Source organism: Mirounga angustirostris, unplaced genomic scaffold (assembly GCF_029215605.1).
Source record: "Mirounga angustirostris isolate CCGP_5_RB_7025 unplaced genomic scaffold, mMirAng1.0.hap1 SCAF_10, whole genome shotgun sequence".
Lineage (NCBI taxonomy): Eukaryota > Metazoa > Chordata > Mammalia > Carnivora > Phocidae > Mirounga > Mirounga angustirostris.
Window position 1 is genome coordinate 25115715 of NW_026991718.1, and position 23517 is coordinate 25139231.

The window sequence follows — 23517 nt, forward strand, 5'->3', positions numbered from 1 at the left end:
TTCACCTGCCACAAGGCAACCTGAACTGTCCTGACCGAAAGCCTGGGTTCTGGAGCAGTGCCCCCTCATCCCAATATCACCCAGAAGTGCAGTGGACAAGGTGTGGGACAGGGCAGAGGTGGCAAAGGAAGGTGTCAGGAGAGAATGCAACAGAGGCCAGTTCTAGTGTGTGAGGGGTGCTGTGGGGCTGGGAGAGAAAACCTCCAGATCAAACTGACAGTTTTTCCAAGGTTGCACCATCCAGAGAAAATATGCTGGTGGCCTGCTGCCAAGCCCTTCTTTCTGGCCCACTGGACTCACTAGGCTGTCTTCATGTGCTCAACACCCCCCGGAATCTGCACTTGAGAACTCGGAGAGAGGCTTGATTCTTTCCTTGCCATAAATGTCAGAGTGAAGGAGCAGCATCGTCCCAGTGAGAGGGTGCGTGTGAGGGTGTCCTTAAAACAGAGCAGCAAGCCATGGATTGTGCCCTTTGAGCACAGCTTTGTTTCTTTGATTGTCTTAAATAAATGGACTGCTTACAGAGAGGAGAATGGGTTGCTTGGGGGCTTCTATGTTCAATTTAGCCAGGAGACCAGCAGATGCTTCTGGAGCACCTGTTACACTACATGGAGTAGAGTCCAGAGAGATCCACTCTCTGTGCTCAGAGCAACATGTGTGAGAGAAGTGGGGGTCCCTTTGGGAGTATGTGACAGAGGGACTTGACCTCTGGGTGTCAGAGGAAGGACAAAGACACAAAGGTCCCAGCTGGTATGAAATAAAGCGGGTCTCCAGAGGCTCCTGGCACAGAGACTGAGTTGGGCCTCTCCCTGGGGCATCACCTACCAGCAACTCTGGGGGGAAGATGGGCTCCTGGGTGGGATCCAGGGGCATGAACTCCTCTGGGTTGAATAAAGATGGCAAGAGAGTGACCTGTTAGAAAAGGGAACAGTTGGGTGATACCGTATCTCCTCCTTTAAAATGTCCTGTAGGACCTCCCCAGCCCCTTGTCCAAGCGAACTTGTTTGCAGCCCCCATCCGGCTTGGTGGAGGGCCAGGAAGCTCCTGGAAGGCAGGATAAGGAGGTCTTGCCAGAGGACCCAGGGCTAACTTGCACATTCATCACCCTCACGGTCTGGGCATAACCATTCCCTCTTCCGGCTGCACTGTCCAGAGTGTGAAAAGAATCCATTGCCTTGTTGATCTGAGACTGGCCCCCAGGTTTCCCAGGAGAGGAGGACCCACTTACTTTGGAGTCTTTCTTCTGGTTCATGCAACAGTTTGGGTTGTCCCCACTTCCTCCGCAGCACCCACCATCCTAGAGAGATGACAAATATTCACACAAAAAATATTTGCAACGAGTTTTCACAGAAGCTAAAGAACCTGGGTCACTACTATCCAGTGAAATCTAGCTCTGCTCCTACCCCAGCATCAGTGGGAACAGCAGATGGCCACTCCCCATCCCACTCACGTCTGCATGGACGTAAGACCTCTGCTTTAACCACTTTCCCTTTCTTGGTTGATGGAAACTATGCAACTCATGAATAAACAAATAGGATCTCTCCTGGAAGCAGCAGGAAAATTTAATTTTAAGAAAATTTCTCTGTAGGGGTGCCTGCGTGGCTCAGTCAGTTAAGCATTGGACTCTTGATTTCAGCTGAGGTCATGATCTCAGGGTGTGAGATGAAGCCCCAAGTCGGGCTCTGTGCTAGGTGTGAAGCCTCTTCAGGACTTTTTCTCTCTCTCTCTGCCCCTCCCAGCGCCATTCATGGTCTTGCTCTCTCTCTAAGACTTCTCTATAAAAGCTAAGTCCTACTTTATCAAAACATATCTTTATGCCATTTCCCCCCCCCCCCTCAGGGCTTCCTCCTTAGGAGACTTCTCTGAAAGGAATCCCCACGGGTGCTCTCGGCATGTGCCTCAGTCAAGTTCTAGGGGCTTGGTTGGGCTCCTTCCAGGCTCCAGTCTTTGTGGGGCTCCTTCCAAGCAGGTCCAAGACCAGTGCTGACTTCAGAGAGGCTTCCAGCCAGTGTGCCAGATGACCTCATCACTACCTATTAGATGCTTCTTGCCAGAAGACTAAACACTCCTCCCTCCTCACTGTGACCCTGTGCTAAAGGAAGCATACAGGTCCAATGACCACCACTCCTGGGAAAGAACTGGTTCAGGACCTCTCAGGGTGCCAGAGGCAGAGCATGGAGTAAGTTCAGATCGCTGCCTCCCAGAACCGAGGCGCTGACGGTGGGGAAGTGGTGTGTCACCTGACTGATTTGTGCCAAGAAGGCAGGAGTCTCAGCTCAGGATCTGGGAGACACTCCAGAATCCTGAAGTTATGCCAAGAGGCAAAGGTGGGAGAAACTCCCCAGCACGGCTCCAAGCCCATGTCCAAGGCGGCCAGTTCCTGCAGAAGCAGGTCTGGGGCAGCCCTTTTGCCCGTGAATCACAGGAGACACATTTCCCAAGGGATGAGTCACACCCCCGACTAATGTGCCCAGGAAAGCCCTCAAAGGGCCATGGAGGCGGAAAGGGTGGCCTTTGAGAATCTGAAAGCACTGTCAGACCTGTCATGGGGAGAGGAGCCTCCCGTGCCTCGGCCTCCATGCGCATGCCACCTTGCGTGCAGACCCCAGGTCCCTCCTGCACTCACAGCCTTGCCGCTGGGTCTCAGAGCGCTGTCCGTTTTGGACCTTCCCACCACTGCCTTGCCCTTACCCTCTGTGTTTAGGCAAAAAGGAAGAGAGAAATCAAGTTCCTCTAGTGTCTCTTCTCACTTTTCTTCTTGGAGACAGGTGATGCAGGGGACTCACCAGACCCCACCTGACTTGAGGGAACCCACGTACAGCAAGCCATCAGCCTCACTCACCCAGTCCTTGTGGGGAAGGACATATTTCACAGAAGTACATTTTCCAGATAAAGTGTCAGCACATTCTTCCTTAGATCTTTTTTCTTGATAATTCATGGACACGTCCATGACATAAATTACTGTGACGTACAATAATGGGTCACTGCCCTCATTATCCACCGATGTTGGATAAGGCTGGTTTTTTTCCCCTGGAGAGATTTCTCCTTTTCTCAGCAGCCTGGACTACTAGGCTTGTGACAATTTTTACAGTTCCTCCATGCCATTCTTTGCTGCTAGATGGACATTGTCATTTCTTGCTGTGAACAGCGTACCTCCTTCTAGCAAACCCTCCTCACCTTCCTAATGTGTGCTATGGGCTTGAGAATGAGCTAAGCAGGTTTGTTAGAACTGTGTGTAAAGTCAGAGTGCAGAGGCTCCGGATAAGGCCTTGGGGGGTCTCCAGTGAGCTTCTGAGCACACTCTGTGTACCAGTCACTTTGGGAGCTCTGCTCTGTCCTCACCGCCCTGCAGCTGGATCCAGGGAGGCACTGCCAACACAGTGGAGTCGGGAAACACTTCAATGATAATAAAACTCCAACCCTGGGAAGGAACATACCATGGACTACACTCACAAGCCCTTCTCTTTTCAGAAAGTAGGAGGGCTGGTAAAATTGTATCTCTTTGAGAAGCCTCTTCAGAAATAAATACATGGACAAGATTAACAATCCTCAATTCTCAGGGAAGCCTGAACAATTTACGAAGATCAAATAGTGAGTAATGGGAGAAATGTACCAGCATCATAATTTATAGTTGCCATGTATGTAAAACTTAAGATGTGCCAGCCAGTGTTCTAAGGGCTTTACAAGAAGTACTTTCCACAAACACCGTAAGAATTATTATAGGTATTATTATAATTTTGTGGTATTATTGTAATTACATATGTCTTATTACAATTTTAGATGTATTATTATAACACTATAATATTGTAGGTATTATTATAATCCCATTTTAGAAATATGCCTGAGGTCATGCATCGGTTCAGTGAAAGGATGGGATTTGAACGCAGGTCTGCAGACTCCCAAGTCTGTGCTTTCAATCATTTCCCCTTAAATCCACACCTCCTCATTCTTGGTCATCCAGTGCATTCAGCGGGATGTGCTGCCTTCCCTCCCTGTAGACCCCATCCCTATCTCCACCCTCTGTGGTCATCTGGATACAACACTCCTTTTCAGAAGGTAGCAGCCCTAAAGGTCCGTGAAATTTCAGGCACAGGTGTCTGTGACTCTCCCCTCAACCCAGAGTCAAACTGAGAAGAGACAGTTTGATTGGAGTCGGGGTCAACTTGCCGCAGTTGGAGAATCAGGTGAAATCTGGGGAGATAAGCCAGGAAGGGAGAGGCCAGCCCTCTGTCCTCCCTGCCGGATGGCGTGTGTGTGTGTGTGTGTGCACGTGCACGTGTGCGCGTGCGCGTGTGTATGTGCGCGTGCGCATGCATGTGTATGTGTGCGCATGCTTGTGCATGTGCGCGTGCGCATGCGTGTGTGCGCACGTGTGCATGTGTGTGTGCGTGTGCACACGTGTGTGTGCGCGTGTAGGTGTGCGCGCGTGTGCGTGTGTGCATGCGTGTGTATGTGTGCGCGCGTGTGCATGTGCGCGTGTGCGTGTGTGTGTGTGTGTGTGTGTAAGCAACCCCTGCAGAGCCGGGCTGTGGCTTCTCCCTTGGAGGTATACGAACACTGCAGGGATGCACAAACTGGAGATCTAATTAGCAGTTTCACAAGCCCCACAGAGTGCCAAGTGCAGACAGCAGCTCGGGGAGGAACAGAGAAGCTCAGGTGCTGAGGGCTGGGTTGTTATTTAACACCAGGCTCAACACCTGGCCCACTGGAGCGCTTCAGACCCGAATGCCTGGAGGAAGTTAGCTCTTGGACCGCACGCCTCTTCTGGGAGCCAGCCTTCCTGGGAAGGACAGTCCTCGTGCTATTGCCGAGAACCCTCCGCCTAAGAATGGCAGAGTCCGATGCCTGACGCCAGGTACCCACAGCAGGACAACCTACAGGCTGGGTTTCTTCTCTTTCTTCCAGAGGCCGGGGGCCTCCCTCCCAACTGGGATTCCCAAGCGCTACTTCTTTAGGAGCAGGGCTGCAGCCCCCCAGGGGGGCCCCCACTTACCCTGGCGAAGGTTCGGAAGCCCTGGAGGATGGCTCTGTAGCCTGTGCAGCGACACAGGTTTCCTGGGCGGGGGGACAAAAAGCTGTTGTGAGTGCAGGCCCCAGGGCAGGGGACGGGTTTGTGACTTTGCTTCTGACTCAGGAAGACGCTTGGTTTCCTTATTCTGTTTTCTCTGCCTGGAACACCCTGTCCTCCTCCTTGTGTTCCTGTATCACTTCTCCCAGGAAGCCTCCCTGGACTGCCAAGACTGAATCAGGTGCCTCTTCTGAGCGCCCCCATGATGCCTGGTCATAGACTTAGCAGTGAGCTCATCCAACCACATTCTAAGCTCTCTTCCCCTTCAGAGCGCAAACTCCTTGAGGGTAGAGACTGTCTTTCATTCCCTGGGGCATCCCTGTGTCCCTTGTACCTTGCATAATGCCTAACATGGTAGGACTCAATACAACTAACTGAATAAATGATGAATTGAAATGCTGAATGGATGCGGAGTCTGTTCAATCCAGAGGAACAGACACCTTGTCCAGGCTCCTGGGCCCATTCACAGAAGGCAAAGTGGGAAGCTCGTTCCTACCCAAGGCTCAGAATCATGGCCACCTTCCTCATTATGTGGCCTGTGCAGAATCCTGCTCCAGCACAAGCTGAGGAGAAAGGGAGCCATGTGACTAACCTCTGTGGAATTTCCCAAATGATCTCCTCCTGCGCCAACCTCCCAGTGCCACCCCATCCCAGTGCAGGACACCTCAGGAAGATGAACACTAAGGCAGGAGACCCCAGAGGTCTCCAAACCACACAGGTGTTCCTCAGACCAAGAGAGGGCTCAGCTCCAGCAGACCTGAGCCACCACATTGGGGTAGCCTGAGCCTTTCCTCCAGAGGGCAGTGCCTCGACCTCCTAGCCCATTCCTGGCTTCCACTCTGGCCCTGCCCTAACCTCCACAAAGCCCCATTTGCTATTCCCCCTTCTAGGCGGTGCCTCAAGGCCTCTACCTTGGAAGGCATTCTCAATCTCCTCAATGGTGGGCTCGGGCTGGTTCCGAAGCAGCGTGTACATGCTCATGACGATGCCAGGGGTGCAGAACCCACACTGGGAGCCATGGCTTTTGGAAATTCTCTCCTAAAAGGGACAGATGACAGAGACCCACGTGTTGGCAGAAGCTCTGTCAGGCTCTCTAGGTGACACAGCAGAAGCCCGTCCATGTCAACCAGCAGGGTGGAGGAGCAGCCCCTGCATGAAGTCAGTCCTGGTGCCCACGGTGGCCTTGGCCAGTCACCAAGCCTCTCTGGAGCCCTAGGTTCCTCACTTGTATGGTGACGACCACCCTAGGACTTATCTCTGGAGCTGTGGTGAGGATTTAATGAGATCATTCATGTTAAACTCTTAACATTATTATACTTGGCACATAGTAAATGGTCAACCAATGTTGGTTATTCATAAGAAAGTCTCTTCAAAGAATAGTGACCAGAAGGAACCAGAAGGGCTTCTCACCCTCCATTCTCTGCATTGGACAGAGGAGGAAGTGGGCCCAGAGATTTGAGAGATTTAGCCAAGAACACACATGGTGAATGGAAGAGCGGTCTCATGTTCTTTTAATACACTAGCCTGCAATCCAGCACAACCAACATTTATTAAGAACCAAATGAATGCATTTTTTTTCCAAACTAGAATATCACTACATTCTTAAATGAAGGCAATACTTGGAGTCCATGGGGACATAAGAATTTGGAAATGTGCCATATGCATTGAATGTCACAGAATTGTCATTCAAACTCTGCAAGATTTTTAGTACAAGAGATTCTCCAGGTCCATATTTATTATTATTATTATTTTGTCTCTTGGGAGTCTCTCTTGGTACTTAAGTAAAATTGCTAAAGTACTATATTTCCAGTGCCTCACATATATGTTCATCCATTTTATAAATATTTACTGAGAACTTATTCCGTGCCAGGCATGGTAAAGGCACTGGAGACAGAACAATGAAGAAGAAAAATGAGATCACCAGTCTCGTAAAGCTAGTAGGGGAAATACTGACAAAAGAAACAGGAAAATTCCAGGTGGAGGTCAATGCTATGTAGGGATTTAGTAGAGGCTGATGGGACCCAGAGTGACCAGTGGTCACTTAGGAGTGCTCAGAAACAGCCACTCTGAAGAGGTGACTTTTAAGTTGAATTTAATAACATGACTTGGATCAGGGAAGAGTGTATATGATCTAATTATGTTTGTTAAGAATCACCCTAGGGGGACCTGGGTGGCTGAGTGCGTTAAGTGTCCAACTCTTGGTTTTGACTTAGGTCATGATCTCAGGGTCATGAGATCGAGCCCCATGTCAGGCTCCGCGCTGAGCACGGAGCCTACCTAAGATTCTCTCTCTCCCTCTGCTCCTGCCCTGTTCTCTCTCCCTCTCCCTCTCCCCCTGCCCTGCTCTGTCTTTCTCTCCTAAAAAAAAAAAAAAAAAAAGAAGAATTACTCTAGCTGTGGGTAGGGAATGAGTAGGTTACAGGGGACAAGAGTAGAAATGGGGACCAGGACACAGTGGTCCAGGCAAGAGGGGATGGTGGCTCAGACCAAGCAGTAACAGAGGAAAGAAAAGGAAGGCTTCATCGTAGGGTTTGGAAGTAAAGTAGACACCACGTCTGAATGGATTGGGTATGGTGCAGGAGAGAAAGAATCAAAGGTGACTCCTAGGTTTTTATCTTGAGCAATTGGGTGGATGCTTTCGCCATTGACTCAGATGGAGGAAGACTGGGGAAGAAAGGGGAAAAAATAGGGTTTGGGAAGTTTGAGACAGACATCCATATAGGATGTCAAGTAGGCAGTTAGAAATATGAATCTAACCTCTGAAGAGAGGTCAAAGCTGAAGATACAAATAGGAGTGCTGTTCGCCCGTAGATGGTACTGAACTTGCCGGGTGGGGGGGGCGGGGGCGGGGGGTGTGCAGAGGGAGAGGGGAAGGGACCCGGCCTGAGCCCCAGGAGCGCTGCAGCAATTAGGAACTCAGCAGGCCCAGAGCCAGCACCGGGCACCAGCCTGGAGGTGGGAGGAACACGAGCAAAGCGTCATGTCCTAGGAACCACAAGGAAAAAAACCAGTGGACGAGGAGAAGCAGGATCTGGCTCTGCAAGTTACTTGAGGCCAGAACAAGTGTGTGCAGAGTAAGAATCTGTACCATTGGAAAGAGAGGGGTTTAGTGGATTATTCAGATACGGTCCCTGTGTTTAAACTATTCTGTCTTTTCATCTGCTTGTTTCAAATTCCAAGCCCGAATTAACCCTTTCACATCTCCTGCAGGTTGGACAAGTTTAGTAATCTCCCCTTCTGCTGCCTAAGGAATGAAGCTGTAGAGGTGACACATTACGTGCTGTGACCCTCACAGGACTCGTTCAAGCTGCCCCTCCCCTCCCCTGGCTCAGCCCGAGGCCCTGGCCCGGCACCCACATAAGGTGCCCAAGGAAGGCACGGTCTGAGCAACAGGTCTCCTCAAGTGACCAACAGGCCTGCCTCAGGCACCTTCTGTGACTGTCATGCCTGGAAGACCCCCTGCCTCAGTTTCCCCATACGAAAAGCACTGGAAACAATGGTCTTTCCTTCCCACGGTATTCTGTTTCCATGTGTTGCCATGCTGCCTAAGAGTATCCTGATTCTCTCCACAAAACCTCCCAGATTACTGTCCACTCTTGGTTCCTAATTTCAATCCATTGACAGGCAGCCTGATAACATCAGAAAAAAAGCCTTGGTCAGACACTCCGACACCTCTATCCTCTTATTAAGCCCTTACTAACCTCCATGTTAATGGGGTGGAGGCCTACATCCATATTACCTGCAGGTGACACTCCGGAGGAGCAATGGGGTTACCATTTGAGGGAGCAGGGAGTAGGGGGGCTTTTTAATCAAGGGCACAGAGCATTTGGAATCTTGAACCTGAGATGGTGGGGGTTTCCTAAGCACACCTGGGGGCCGGGGGGGGCGGGGAGGAGCTGCGTGAGGCAGTCCCTTGCCCCTCCTTCCTCCAGGTCTGGCATAGCCGGCCAGCCCTGGCCACCAGATCTGGCTGACCTCGTGGTTCCCTCAGGGTCATGCAATGTCATGCTCCCACAGGAGGGAGCTTCAGGCTCAGGGCCTCATCTTTCTGCCTCACAGCCTCCACCACCCCACCCCAGGTGGAGGTGAGGGAGGTGGCTGGACCACAGTGCCTCCTGTCCAGGCAGTGACACTCAGCCTCACAGCCCAAAAAAGCCTGCAGCCCTGGCATGACCCCCCCTTGCCTCCAGTTACCTGCACAGGATGCAGCCTCGACTTGGTGCTTCCTATGCCTTCCACTGTCGTCACGGCAACATGATGCAAAGAGCAGATGGGGGCCAGGCAGGCATTGGCGGAAAAGTGGCTGAAGCCCCAGATTAAGGTCATTCCGTTGTTGACTCGGGCCATCGGAGACTTTGAGATGCTTTGTCACGACCCCCCACTCTACATTACATTCTGGGCTCTTCCATGGGTGTCCTCGCCTGTCTACCCAGGCCGCTGGGCTAGCAACAAAGGAAGCTCCGCCCACCCCAATGAGGCACAAGCCCCTGCAGAGTTCTGTGGGGCATTGGGCCTCCGAGCTGGAACACGGGGCCAGGGTCACCCTCAGCCACCGCAATACTCAGCCCGACCCTGGAGGCTGAGTCAAGAGGAAATTTCTGGCAGGTTCCAGGCCCAGTGCTTGCTCCTCTCTCTGCAGGGCCCTTCCTTAGCCTCTTCAATTTCAGAACCTCCAGTCACTTTTGCTCCTCTGCTCTCACCCTTTGTCTCCCATCCTCTGTGGGGGAAAAACAAGGGGGTGATCCCCAGGAAACATGAAACAGCAACCCCTTAAACAGAGCTTCTTGATGTCCATTTTTCTATTCACGCTTTATCCACTTATACAAGCAATATCAGTTCCTGAGGGCCAATCACATGCCAGGCACTCTGCTGAGGGCTGAGAAAATAAAGGTGAGTAAGATGTTCTTCAATAGCCTATGGTCAACCTGGGAAAATGTGTGAAGCCAGTGTGAAAATGCAATTTAAACAGCTTATGGTGACTGTTTCAGGAGGGCTGAGCACAGAGTACCGTGGGATCAGCACAGACCCCAATCTTGGGGGTCAAGGAAGGCTTCCCGGAGGAGGTGATATTTTACCCAGTCCTAAAGAGCTAGCAAGAGTTAGCCAGGTGGAGAAGTCCTAGAAGAAAGGACATTCAAGACCTGGGCAACAGCTTATACAAAGACCAGGAGGGTGCCTGGGTGGCTCAGTTGGTTAAGCGACTGCCTTTGGCTCAGGTCATGATCCCAGAGTCCAGGGATCGAGTCCTGCCTGCATCGGGCTCCCTGCTCAGCAGGGAGTCTGCTTCTTCCTCTGACCCTACCCCGTCTTGTGCTCTCTCTTGCTCAAAAAAATAAATAAATAAAATAAAATCTTAAAAAAAAACAAAGACCGGGAAATGAGTAGGCAGAGAGTGTCAGTAGTTCACAATTGTCCCTACAAGGATGGAGTGCTGGGCCCACTGAGAGAGACAGCTGGAGAGGAAAGATGGGGCATGCCATGAGGGGCTCCGAGCACTAAGCACAGAAATTGGACTTTCTCCTGAAGGCAGTGGAGACTGACTGAAGGATTTCATGGGATTGGAAATGAGTCTGGATCTTAGAAAGGTCACACGTGGCGTGCACACACACACATGCACACACTCACTCACACCCTGACCCCTGCCTCACAGTCCTCGCATGGACAATCAGCCAGTGGGCAAAGGATACACAATCTTGTTCTGGAAACGATCGTACTTGGAAAGCATCACGGTGCAAGCCCCACAGCCCCCTTCTCCACAGCCCAGCTTGGTCCCGCTCAGCTGCACTGGACGGTCGAGGGTTAAGGAACATGAATTCACAGAAGAGTCTTTGCTGGGCTGCTGGGAAGCGCATGGGCAGAGCTGGAAGTACAGAACCATCCACTGCCACACACAGGATCGGGCCCCTCAACACAGGGAGGCAGCAGACCCACATGGCCCCATCATCCAGAAAGTCTGCACTGCGCCCCAGAAGGCAGAGAATGGGATCATCTCCACTGCACAGATGACGAAAAGCATCAGGGTCCCATTGGACAGCACCCAAGTATCTTCCAGGACTCCCAACCCCATGGTCTCACTGGGCAGGTGAATCAGGCACCTCCAAGGCCTGCACAAGGGGCAGCCCTCATGTCACCGCAGCTGGGTGCACAATGAAGCCACTTGGGCCAGACAGAGACATTGATCTGTTCTGGGACCTACTGAGTCCCGACTTGTCACCTTGGACCTTTTGGGTTGATGAAGTCCAGGAACCAAAATTAGGGTTGGACCAGGGGTTTTGAATACCCACCCATAGGATATGTGACCAGAAATGAAAATGAAGATAATCTTTGAGGTCGGTGGGGGGCAGGATTGGAGCTATCTCTTACATGTACTTGCAGAAATAATCTGATAACTTTGAGTCTATTAACGTGCCTCAGTACTAGACTATTCTAGAGAGCAGCATTGCACTTTCCCTGAGATACACGGGCTCTGTTGCTGCTCTTCCCACAGGCTGCAGGCCTCTGAGCCATCGGGCTCTCTACTGAAGATGGAGGTCATTATTGCTGGTCGCTTCCCACATTTGCAAAATGAAATGAAAATTCATCACAAATTCTAGATAGCCATGAATGGTTTGATTCTTCAGTCATTTCAGAAATACTTACTTATGACCTCTAATATGCTGGACATTAGTCTTTAAACAATGACATAGCACCTTATACTTGAAAAATACTTATACCCATGGACCCATTTGATCTTCACAATAATTTCAGGAGCGGGTAGGGCAGGAGCTCCTATTTCCCCACAGATTAAAACAAAACAAAGCAAACTGAGGCCCAGGAGGTAAGGTGAGCCCAGCAAGACAACACGGTCACTCAGCTCACCTGGTGGGAGGGCCCAGACACAATCATCTGACTCCAGATTTGGGGGCTCCTCCTTCACCCTGTGGCTCCCTCTTCTAAAACACATCTGGGAAGAGCTCCCTATATTCTAAGCAATTCTTCTGACTCATCAGAAGATCTGCAGTTAGCAGTAGTTCAGACAACTTAAGAGCCCAAAGTCTAGCAACATCTTCTAGCCGGGGGATTTTTTTGGAAGCCGGTGTAGAAGTCAAGCCTGGGGTTTTTCCTCTTTTCCAGAACTCTCAGAAATGAACTCTCACCACAGTCCACAAAAAGCCACCTGACCTTCATTTCCGTGAAAACTTTCAGTTTTCATTTGAGATTTGACCTTTAAACTAGCAATTGCTATGATTGGGATTATCTGAGGCTTTCGGGCCTTCAAAACTGCATCAGAAAACTAACACTGGTGTCCACAATCTCTGAGAATGTGCCTCTCTTCTCAGACCCCCTAGCAGTGGAGTTCTGTGCAGTCTCCCAATCCTACTGACTGATTCCACCTCTGCAAAAGAGCCACTGGGTTCATGGGCCGTGAAACTCTGGACTTGCCCTCTCCATGGAAAATCCAGGACAAAGTATGCTGGAGCCAGACACCATCTGGTAAGAGGTGAGTGAACCAGAGGGAAGGCTGTGGACTTCAGGCTTGTTTCTGTGCGTACTGAAACAATACTCTGCTGTCCTCAAATAGGGGACCTTCATGAGCCGCAGACCATCCCTAACTCCGGGAGTGAGAGGGATTTGTTAACAGAAGTCAGGATGAGCATCATCCCAATGACCAACCCTGAAGAGTTTCCAGTATGACTGGAAGATTAAGAGCATGGCTCTAGGCTTTAGTCCAGGCTCTGCCAGGATTGGCCCAGAATACAAGCAAGAAGCAGGTCCCTTCTCATGAGTCAACCTCACTTCCTCCTCTGTCAAAGGAATTGCTGTGGGGATCAGTGAGATCACCCATGAAAATCACTTTGAACTCCACCTATGTACAATAAGTGCTCAGGAGTCCCCTGTCCCTTGCCTCCCAGTGCCTGCCATCTCTACAATGGAAGGTACCTCTACACATTTCCCCACTCAGGCGTCCTTTCCCAACAAACATGCCTTCTTCTGACATTCCTTCCACCTTCACAGAACTGGAAAGATTCCCTAGGAAGCCCTTTATGGATGAGCAAAGATCTCCTGAGGAAGGCCCACTCCTCCTGACAGCAATGGCCACAGAGTTTACCAGGGCTAATGAGGGCCTTTCACAGCTATTCATTTTACAGGCCCGGGATAACCCTTGGCATCACTAGAGTCTTACCTGGAAGAGATCTTAAGAAACATCAAAAATAATCCTCTCAATAGACGGTCGATAATTTTATACCTGGAGAGCTCAAAAGACTTCCCAGGGTCACACAGCTGCTGAGTGACAGAGCTACAACTAAGATGCAGGGGTCTTAGCAGGGGTCTATAGCCCTACTCCAGGGCTTTGTCCTCCACATTGCACAGCCTCCCACAGTCACTAGAAAATGACATAAGGCCTAGAGAATGAGTCCTCACTGCCCCCCCCACCCCCACTCCAAAGTCAGGATACATTTTCTTCTCAGGTAGGCCAAAAGGGTTGTTTCTGGATCTGCATTTTTCTCCACCACCTATAAGAACAAAAAGAAAAGAAACATGTATCCTGGGTATACTTAGCCATTGTCTCGCCCAAGAATTTGTGGAGTTAATAGGGATGTGCTCAATGTATCATGAAAATGAAGGTCTTTTTCTTGACAATTCCATAAGAATGAACATACTAACTATGAGCTGAACTGTGTACATGCTGATATTCCCCAATTCTGACCTTCCACTTCAGTGCTCAGCTCTGGACCCACCCCAGAGGGCTCGGGTGTTGCACCCTGCACATTGGGCTGACCCAGACAGAGCCCCCTTCAAATCAAACATGTCGTCTCATTTCCAGCTGCTGGATCACACCAGGGACAGCTAAAAATGGCAGCATGCAGATATCTGGCTGTGCCCCCTGGCATGTACATTCTCAGAGAATAGAGGGGTGGTTGTTGGCCTGTGCTCACAGTGGAGTATTCCAAGTGTTGGGTTACCAGAGCCAACAACATGACACATGTCAGACATGGAGGAGAAATCACAACCCATTTGGTTAAGAGTCCACAAAGGGTTTATTTAATAAGATGGAAAGCTTGTCTACAAAGTCAGGTGCCAGTTTCCAATGCAAAGAGTCAAAGGAAATCCACAAAAACCTGTGTCACCACGAATACTCATCATATGTTATGAAGGGTACTAGGGTTTGGGTGACTGGGATGGTTAAGGAGAGAGAATATGTGACAAGAGTTTCTTTAGAGAGAGCGGCACTATGAGTCTTCCATCTTCCTAAGGTTGAGGAAAGGAGGTATCTGCCTCACCCCTCAACCTTCGTGAGGGGGCTTCCATAGCCCTACAGGTGAAGCTAACACACAGCCTTAGTAGGACAGGGCATATGGTGGTCTGGCATATCTAAAAGCTAGAGATAGGCTTACCAGAGAAGCCGAAGAAGAAATGGCAGTGTTAGGATTGGTGTGCACTCCCCGAGTCCGGGAGGGCAGAGGATGTGAAGTGTTGGCTATGGACCTGTTGTAGGCCATGCAAGAGAGAGAGAGACAGCTGACATGGAGGTGTTTCAATCATCCCCCAAACACTGACTACAGAAGGCTTGGGACCTCCAACAGAGTCTGTGTGGAGCAGACCTCCCAGAACTGGAGGCTGAGGAAGGACCATTGGCCAGAGAAAAGCACATCCCACGTGTAATGAGACTTGCAACTGAATGTTCCCGGTGGTGGGAAGGTATCTTCCACCAGCACTGATTAATTGAGAACTTTTTTGCTAACCCCACCTCTCTATCCTGACCTGAGGCTGTGTATGGAAACTCAGAAGCGACCATAGGACTTTTTTTATTGAATCCAGAAAGTCATAAAACTGCCAGAATTTGCCCCCTGAAAAAAGCTTAAAGGAAAGTAGAAAATCAAATTAGTTTCCCTTCAAGATTACACCCCACAAGTCCGGTTTGTTCAAAGTCCTGGGTACAAAGTTCACACAGGAAGCTATTTCTTTTCTCTTAGAGATAAATGCACAAATAAAGATCCCTATCACATTGCTTGGAAATGGCAGGAAGAGCCTCTTGGCTTACTGCCTTCCCCCTGAGCTGTTGTTTGCTCGTCTTCCAGCTCAGCTTTCATCACATCAGTCCCCTGCTCTGTGCCTTCCTTGACTTCCCACATATGCCAGGAATATCAAGTTCCCTAGGCTGCCTTCCAAGGTCCTTTTCCATATGGTCCCCAATCTTCATTTTCAGCCTTTTCCCCTCCTACCTCCCTGCGAACCTGGTCCTCACACTCCAGAGAAAATACAATGTATACCTCTGACTCTGTGCCTTTGACCATTCCATTCCTCTTCCACCTGCGTCTTGACTTAGAAGACCCCAAACGCTTCCCTGGCAAAGGCTTTTTATATCACCCCAGCCATGAATGGTCCAACCTTCCTTGCATTCATACAAAGAATGGCTGTGCTCAATGTATCATGAAAATGAAGGTCTTTTTCTTGACAATTCCATAAGAATGAACATACTAACTATGAGCTGAACTGTGTACATGCTGATATTCCCCAATTCTGACCTTCCTCTGGGAAGGGTTGGGCCGGCAAACGCCATGGAACCTTCTCTGAACAGGATGTCAATGGGTATTCCAAAGGACAAATACTTTGTGGGGATATGAGCTTAGGAGATGCTGGGTTCAGCAGATTTTTCTGATAAGATTTAAGCATCAAAACAAATAATAGCTCTAATGGATTATAACCCATTCAATAAGATTAAAACTTGTAAGTCCAAAAGTGATACCTAATACATAAACAAATTGGAGAGAAGAGTAAAGTCTGCCTGACAGAGGAATGCCAACTAATGAATACGGTTGGCCATCTTGCAATCAGCCCAATAACTGAGCCAGTCTAGAATCATCAATGGGTGCTAAAACTAGTGGGTAAAAGTTTAATGATCAAGATACATAGACTCAAAGTATCTTCTCACAGATTATAAAGAGTAAAGAAGTTATCTTACAGTAGAGAAAACTGATGGATACCACCTTAACCAAGCAGTCAAAGTTCACATTCCAAATAATGGGGGAAACTGACATCCTGTGCCTCCCGATGTAATGCACCGAGAAACACTTACCGCTTCTCTAGCATTTCTGCCCAAAACACAGACTCTGAATCTAATTATAAGAAAGCATAGCACAGGGCGCCTGGGTGGCTCAGATGGTTAAGCGTCTGCCTTCGGCTCAGGTCATGATCCCAGGGTCCTGGGATCGAGTCCCACATCGGGCTCCCGGCTCAGCGGGGAGCCTGCTTCTCCCTCTGACCCTCTCCCCTCTTATGCTGTTTCTCTCTCGCTCACTCTCTAAAAAATAAATAAAATCTAAAAAAAGGAAAGCATAGCACACACTCAAAATGAGAGATGTTCTACAAAATAATGGCCTATTCTCTTCATAAACATCAATGTCACAAAAGACAAGGAAAGGTAAAGAGCTGTTCCAGCTTAAAGGAAACTTAAGAGACATGGCAACTGACTGCATAGTATGACCCTGTGTCCCGGGCTTGGGGGAAAAGTTATAAATGACATTATTGGGAAAATTGGAATATATTGCAGAAGGGCTATAGATTAGATAATGGTATTATACCAACACTGGATTTCCTGATTTTTATAGAGACTGGGTCTATAAGAATATTCTTACTCTTAGTTTAGGGGTAAAAAGGGCATGATATTGGAAATTTACCCTCAAATGGTTCAGAAAGAAAATTTTATATTTTATGTACTTATTTCTATTGATTATATACATAACTAAATATATAAAATTATTTACGTACTTACATACATCTACATATCTACATATATATCTATAAACATATCCGTACATATCTAATACATGTGTGTATCACATAAACACCTATTCATGTGTGTGTGTATGTACAGGGAGAGAGAGCATGAAGGAGATAATGATAAAGCAAATGTGGCAAAATGTGAACAGTTGGTGAATGTCAGTAGTCTATATTTCTTGGTATTCTTCGTGCAACTTTTTTGTACATTTAAAATAATTTCAAAATGCAAAAAAAAGTTTAAAAAATAAATCTCCTCAGTAGAGGATTTCTAAGGGCTTTTAATACTCATGCATTCATTCTGTCCTCATTAACTGGGCACCTAGGTGTCAACGTTGTGCTAAGTGGTTTAAGAATATCTGAAAAGAGGGGCCGCCTGGGTGGCTCTGCCGGTTAAGACTCGTGATTTCAGCTCAGGTCATGATCTCATGGGTTGTGGGATGGAGCCCTGTGTCAGGCTCCGCACAGGAGTCTGCTGGAGATTCTCTCCCTCTGCCCCTCCCCCCTCACTCTCATGTGCGCACATTCTCTCTCTCTCCCTCTCCCTCTAAAATAAATAAATTTTTAGAAAGGATATCTGAAAAGAGCATTTCATGGGAATAGTTTTCTGTAAAATACATTTTGTAATATATTACTTCGCCTAATTATAATCCATCTCTTTAACTGGTCCATAAGGTCCCGAGGGGCAGGTGCCTGGCCTCTTCTTAGAGAGCATATTCATCCAGTGCCTACATACCCCACAGGCGCAGGCTTGGGGGGAGCTTGTAAATGTGAGTGAGTGAGTCAAAGCCACCATGAAGCTCTCTGTAGCTACCACCTGCTTTTTGGGGATCCCTCCTGGATGCCTTTAGCTGCGCCCTGAACGCCAAGTCTGCCAGACTACTCCGTGCGCCACAATCTCCCCTAAACAGAGAGCGACTGCTCAGAAATTCTAGAATCCCACCCACTAGAATGTCACTACAATACCACCAAAATCCTGGGCAGCTCCTTCTTTCCCTCCAACTCTGACTCTAGAACAGAAGACATGGAATGATGGTTATCAAGGCCCATCACCCCCAGAGAAGGCCCCTGAGATATTTGATTGTTGGCATCAGGACCCTCTCCAGGACCCTCTCCAGGACCCCAGTCAGTAGAGACAGAGTCCTGGACAGCCTGAAATGGGGAGAATAAGAGGCTTACATTTAAGAGTGAGTCACCCATTCCAACAGCTTCTTTGGTAACTTCCCTGCATAATATCCAGTACCAAAAGATCTAGATCTAGCAAGATCTTGGAAATAGAAACGGGAACACACTCACAGCTGCCTTGATCTGACTGGGAATTCCTTCTTGGTCTTGTTTGCAAAGCTCTGCTTTCACCTCATCACTCCTTCGCACCTTTCTAGCAGTTTCTCAAGAGGCCACAGGCTTATAAATTACAAACATGAGTATGCATCACAGAAACTGACACTAGTAAAAGCTTCCAGAGATAGTAGGGTCTGATATGACAATACCACCTAAAAATGTTAAATTGCCTTCCTAAAGTGGATCTAAGACACAGGGGTAAACAACTTCACCAAGCCAGATTTACTTTGAAACGCTTCTTTTCATGTCCCAGGCATCATAGCACACCCTCCCTAAGGAAGAGCAGAACCTTGTCCTGTCATACACGAATTGATAGCATGATAAATAAGATAATCTTAGAGTAAGATGTGGCCTTGGAAGTCATTGAATCCAGCTGCTCACTTAACGTAAAAAATGCTTAGAAAAATTTCACCGAAGATGCTTTGTGTAAATAACACTTCTAGAAAGTCAACTCAGCTATTAGTTGAATCTCTCCAAGCAATCGCTGAATGCAACAAAGTTGTTGGAAATGCTGGGTGCAAGTTTCACAACCATCAACACAGAAGCTGTACCCTACCTCTTGGTTTGCTGCCAGATGCCAGTCCTGAAAAGAGATTGGCATGGAGAGACACACGGAACCTGGAAGAACATGGCTGACCACACCCTCAGAGCCTCCCGTTGGTACCCCTCACAATGAACCCAAAGGTCTTCAGAGCACCAATGTCGCCATGGCTCATGGAACTCCCCTGCTAGTCACCAGACACATCCTGACAATTTAAGCACGAGATGCCCCACGAAGTGCATTTTAGTTCTTGAAAATTACCTCAAACGTCACCCAATTTCTCAATGCAAAAGTGCCAATAGAACAAAACAAATAAAACGACCCTTCTTTGGGGGCCCCTTGGGCACAATCATTGCTCACGCTGTCCATATGGCCATTTACAAGGTACAACTATGACTATCCTTCTCCTGTCCCTTTCATTCCTGACCGGGGAGCTAGAGCTGACTGGGGCACCTCAGCAGTGGTGGAGGGAGGGGTATGGGGACAATGCAATGTGCTTGCATCCTCCCTCCCTGCACCTGCAGTGAAATTTGCAAAGATTCACACCCTTGCAGGGCCTGGAGTACTGGTACCCATGTCTGAAGTCCCCCTCTGCCCCCCCACCCCCCCATGTCCCTGCACACCAATAAAGTTCATCCAAGTGGACAATTTTTATCAAAGTAAAAGACTTGAAATATTTACATGCAGTACTAAGTGAGAGGAAGGGGAGAAACATGCCCCTTATGAAAAAAAAATTGTGGCTTGCCACAAGATGTTAGTAAATGTCCTCACACAAGTTAGCTGTCACATTAAGCATGAAATACCAGAATCAAATGCTATGTCTATCTTATACCCTGGTATTAGCAAGAAAACAAGTTCCTGTTCCTTCTCTCAGCAAAGAAAACAACAAAAGCCGGAGGACATACTGGATTAAACACAGAGATGGAGGCGTGGTGGGTGACCTCCGGTCTCACCGAGGACCCTGTGCCCCGTTCTCGCTTTGGGCCAGTGTCTCAGCTGCTGTACACTGGGTGGGGACTCAAGCCTCTCTTCTCGCTCGCCTCTCCTGCACTCCCTTGCCCCTGGAGCGTCTTGCCTGTCTTCCAGCTCTGAAAAGGTTTTCTCGTCCTAGTGTTACCCAAAACGCAGCAACACTTTGGTGGGAGAGGGGGTGCGGAATAAGTGAGAGAGGAGATGAAAGAGAAAGACTAGAACCGCCTTTTCCAAAGGACAAACATCTGCCCCCCCGGGGGGGGGGGGCAGAGAAGTCAGATGGAAGGCCGGGTCCTTCTTACCTTTTTGCCATTCACAAAGAAAACCAACTCATCTGCTGTCATTGTTACCGGTTGGGTCCCTGAACTCCAGGTACCTCACTCCCAAAAGACACTGACATGTATCGATGCTCAGCAGCTTGAAAAAATACACCTCCCAAGAAAATGAAACTTGGCCGGCCAATAGGAAAAAAGCCGCCCAGAGCTCCAGGGCACAGGGAGTTCCTGGCAAAAGCCACCAGTTTACATAACCGAGGAAAACGCAAACAATTTTAGCCAGGAAACCACACCCTCAAGAGCTGTGTCAAAGAGCACAGAGGAAGGCACATGCAGATATCAGCCAGGGGAGGGCCCTGTGGCCAGGTGTCTGAAGCACCACCTCCCAGAACTTTCCTCAGGCCCCCCTGTGGCCAGCAGAGAAGGAGGAAGGGCCGCGGTCAGAGCCACGGCGACAGAAATGAGTCACACCTTCCCCCTCTACACTGGTCATTTTACCACTCAGGTTTACAGCAGCCTGGACTCAGCACTTACAAGAGGACTCATTCTTGCACAGCCTGGAGGAAGACAGTGGTCACGAGCCATGGAGCCCAGTGACCCAGAACCCAAACCTGGCATCTGACCTCGGCCGTGTCGTCTTCAGAACTCAGTCGTTTTCTTCCTGTGAATGGGCCTACGAATGGCACCAAGAGCAGAAGGCAGAGAGACGAATGATGTGTTTTAGGAGTACGTTGTGAGGTTGCCAAGAACCCAAATCTTCATTACTGTTGCAAGTGTATTCTCAGCAGCACAACAAAAATTATCCTGTTAACAAACCATTTCTGAGGTTCTTCTTTTGCTCGTTTCTCCCAGGAAAAGGCCCCTGATAAGTGATCAGAGTAACTCATTAAGGATATTTCAAAATATCAAATAAATTAAAAAACCCACCCCTTACAGGACCTGGGCCAAGTTGACACAGAGCTGCAAACCTTCCCCCTCCGGTATCCATTACCTTCTGGCGAGCACAAGCACGTGGCCCACCTGGGCAGTGCCAATGAGCTCTCTGTGGTCAGCACCCAACTGTGCCTCCCTGCTCGCACACACATGCACACCCTCACCAGCATTCCCTCCGGTCTCCTGTAGTCCTGGAATAGCCAGCCTCTCTGTAGTGGGTCACTCCCCTGTGCCCCTTGCAGGCTACATGGGGGACGAGAGGAGCCTTCGGCGGATGTACTCAGAGGGTGGCAGCAGCCTAGGGAAACTGCAGCCTGCCAGGACATTATCAACACAATGCCCTCTCCTTCCACACACTTTATTTAAGCAGGAGATGAGATCTCACTTGTAGGGTGACCAAGCATCCCTGTTGGGTCCCAACTATCGTGCTTGAAGAACGGAAACTGTGACCAGTCTCTCAGTCCAGGGCAAACTGGGATGGTTGGTCACCATAAAACAATGGTTCTTAACTGGGGGACTGAGTAGAGGAGACATCCCCGTGTCGATACGTTTCATGGTCATGACCGAGAGACGCTCCTGGTGTCTTTGCTACTAAACACCCCACAATACACAGGACAGCCCCCAACAACAAAGAATTATTTGGTCTTAAGATGTCAAGAGAGCCAAGATTGGGAAACCCCACTCTAAAAAGAAGAAGAAAGAAAGAGGTGGGGAGAAGCAGAGGGGCTGATTCTGGGCAGTGTTTCATAACAGCTCAGTCCTCGCTGACCACACGAACTTCTCCGTGGTTGGGAGGTTTTCCTCTGTCCACTGACCCACCCAGCTTTGCAAGCCCTCTACCTTCTCTTGGCTCGGCTCTGGCCAAAGTTCCAGGAAACTCTCAAGATCAAGAGGAAGGACTGAGGAAAGAGCTTGGGGTTGGGGGTTCGACAGTTTGGCTTAAATAGTAGCTCTAGCACTTCTGTGAGACCTTTGGCAAAAATCACTCTCTTGGCTTCAATCTCACATACGAAATGGGGGTGCCTGCCTACTTTGTAAGAATCCTGCCTGGTAAGGATGGAAGAGATATCCAAACTTCAGCCTCTTTCTCTTAATCTGGAGGTGAAATTCCTCTCTGTTATTGTGGAGCATTAAAAAAAAAACAGAAGTGAAATAAATATTTAATAAGGGCTTCTGTTGTTCAGATATTATTTCTGTGGTAACTATGGTAACTAGTTTATTTCTGTAATACTGAGATTTGGCAAAATGCTGACTTTGTAAGATTATTCATTATTTGGCAAAATATCGGTGACCATTGCCTTCCCTGTAATTTTTCAAAATGTTACAAATTAGAAGAACAGTCTAAAATAAGCATTTTTCCCCCAAGCTGAAGACCTCCTGCTTATGCTTTCAATATTGAGATGAATTCTCAAATTTGGGCTGAATTAATGGGATTTCGGGGTTTGGTGCTAGAGCAACTCTAACTTACATTACATTAACTTACCCTATTTTTCCTAAGGAATGCCTTGGTTTATAATAGGCACTGTATTGGCGTGAGGTCTCAAAGCCGCAGAAAAGCCGGATAAGCCCTGAGGCCTCCCGGACAGAAGCTTCTTCCCTCCTGGAACAATTGCAGGAAATCAAGAGTTAAGAATGAAAAGGACAGAGTCCTGATTTCTTGACAGCGAGCTCCCTTGGGGCCAAGGATTCCCAGCAGGGAGTGATGAGGGAGCAGAAGGCTAGCTGAGGACAAAGCACAAGCTGACACCCTGCAACCTCCCCCTTCCCCGCCCACCCACCACCACACTCCTGGGTGGGATATGTGTGACATTCTTCCTGGAAGCTCCCAACTGTCTTAAAGTTAAAGCCCTGCTAGAGGGAAAAACAACCTGAACTTGGCAATGGCAAGGCCTCTGGTATCCCAATCAGTCACCCCTTAATCCCGGGGCAGCAGAGCTCTTTCTGCCCAAGGGTCCTGTCCCCATGCTTTAATAACACCACCATTTTGTACTAAAGATGTCCCAAGAATTCTTTCTTGGTTGTCGACTCCAGACCTCACCCCACCGAACCTCACCTGTATTCCAAAACTACATCAGAAGAACAATTCAGGAGAACTTTTGGAATGTTCTCTGGAGGCCTGGTCAGGGCCAGGCGACAGCTGTCCAGGCTTCCCTGCTTTGGAGCAGGTGCTCTGGCCCACAGTGCATGTCCTGGCAGGTCCCGGCAGGTCCTGGCAGGTCTGGGGACATCCTGGCAGGTCTGGGGAGGTCCAGGCAGGTGCTGGCAGGTCTGGGGAGGTCCAGGCAGGTGCTGGCAGGTCTGGGGAGGTCCTGGCAGGTCCAGGGAGGTCTGAGCAGGTGCTGGCAGGTCTGGGGAGGTCCTGGCAGGTCCGGGGAGGTCCGGGCAGGTCTGGGGAGGTCCTGGCAGGTCTGGGGAGGTCCAGGGAGGTCCGGGCAGGTGCTGGCAGGTCTGGGGAGGTCCGGGCAGGTCTGGGGAGGTCTGGGCAGGTGCTGGCAGGTCTGGGGAGGTCCTGGCAGGTCCGGGGAGGTCCGGGCAGGTGCTGGCAGGTCTGGGGAGGTCCTGGCAGGTCTGGGGAGGTCCAGGCAGGTTGGGGAGGTCCAGGCAGGTGTTGGCAGGTCTGGGGAGGT

The 23517-nt window shown here is 49.2% G+C and overlaps 1 protein-coding gene across 1 annotated transcript in view; it reads right to left on the reverse strand.

The window, feature by feature from the left end:
* XDH (xanthine dehydrogenase) overlaps positions 1 to 20141 on the reverse strand; it is a 59493-nt gene extending 39352 nt beyond the window's left edge. The window contains exons 1-8 of the mRNA XM_045870541.3: positions 19985 to 20141; positions 13506 to 13563; positions 10756 to 10852; positions 9263 to 9371; positions 5980 to 6106; positions 4994 to 5055; positions 1229 to 1297; positions 826 to 912 (exon numbers count right to left, since the gene is read on the reverse strand). Coding sequence (XP_045726497.2) covers positions 826 to 912; positions 1229 to 1297; positions 4994 to 5055; positions 5980 to 6106; positions 9263 to 9371; positions 10756 to 10852; positions 13506 to 13563; positions 19985 to 20026 — 651 coding nt within the window. The 5' untranslated portion in view covers positions 20027 to 20141. The remainder of the gene's footprint in view (positions 1 to 825; positions 913 to 1228; positions 1298 to 4993; positions 5056 to 5979; positions 6107 to 9262; positions 9372 to 10755; positions 10853 to 13505; positions 13564 to 19984) is intronic.
* Between the last annotated feature and the right edge of the window lie 3376 nt (positions 20142 to 23517).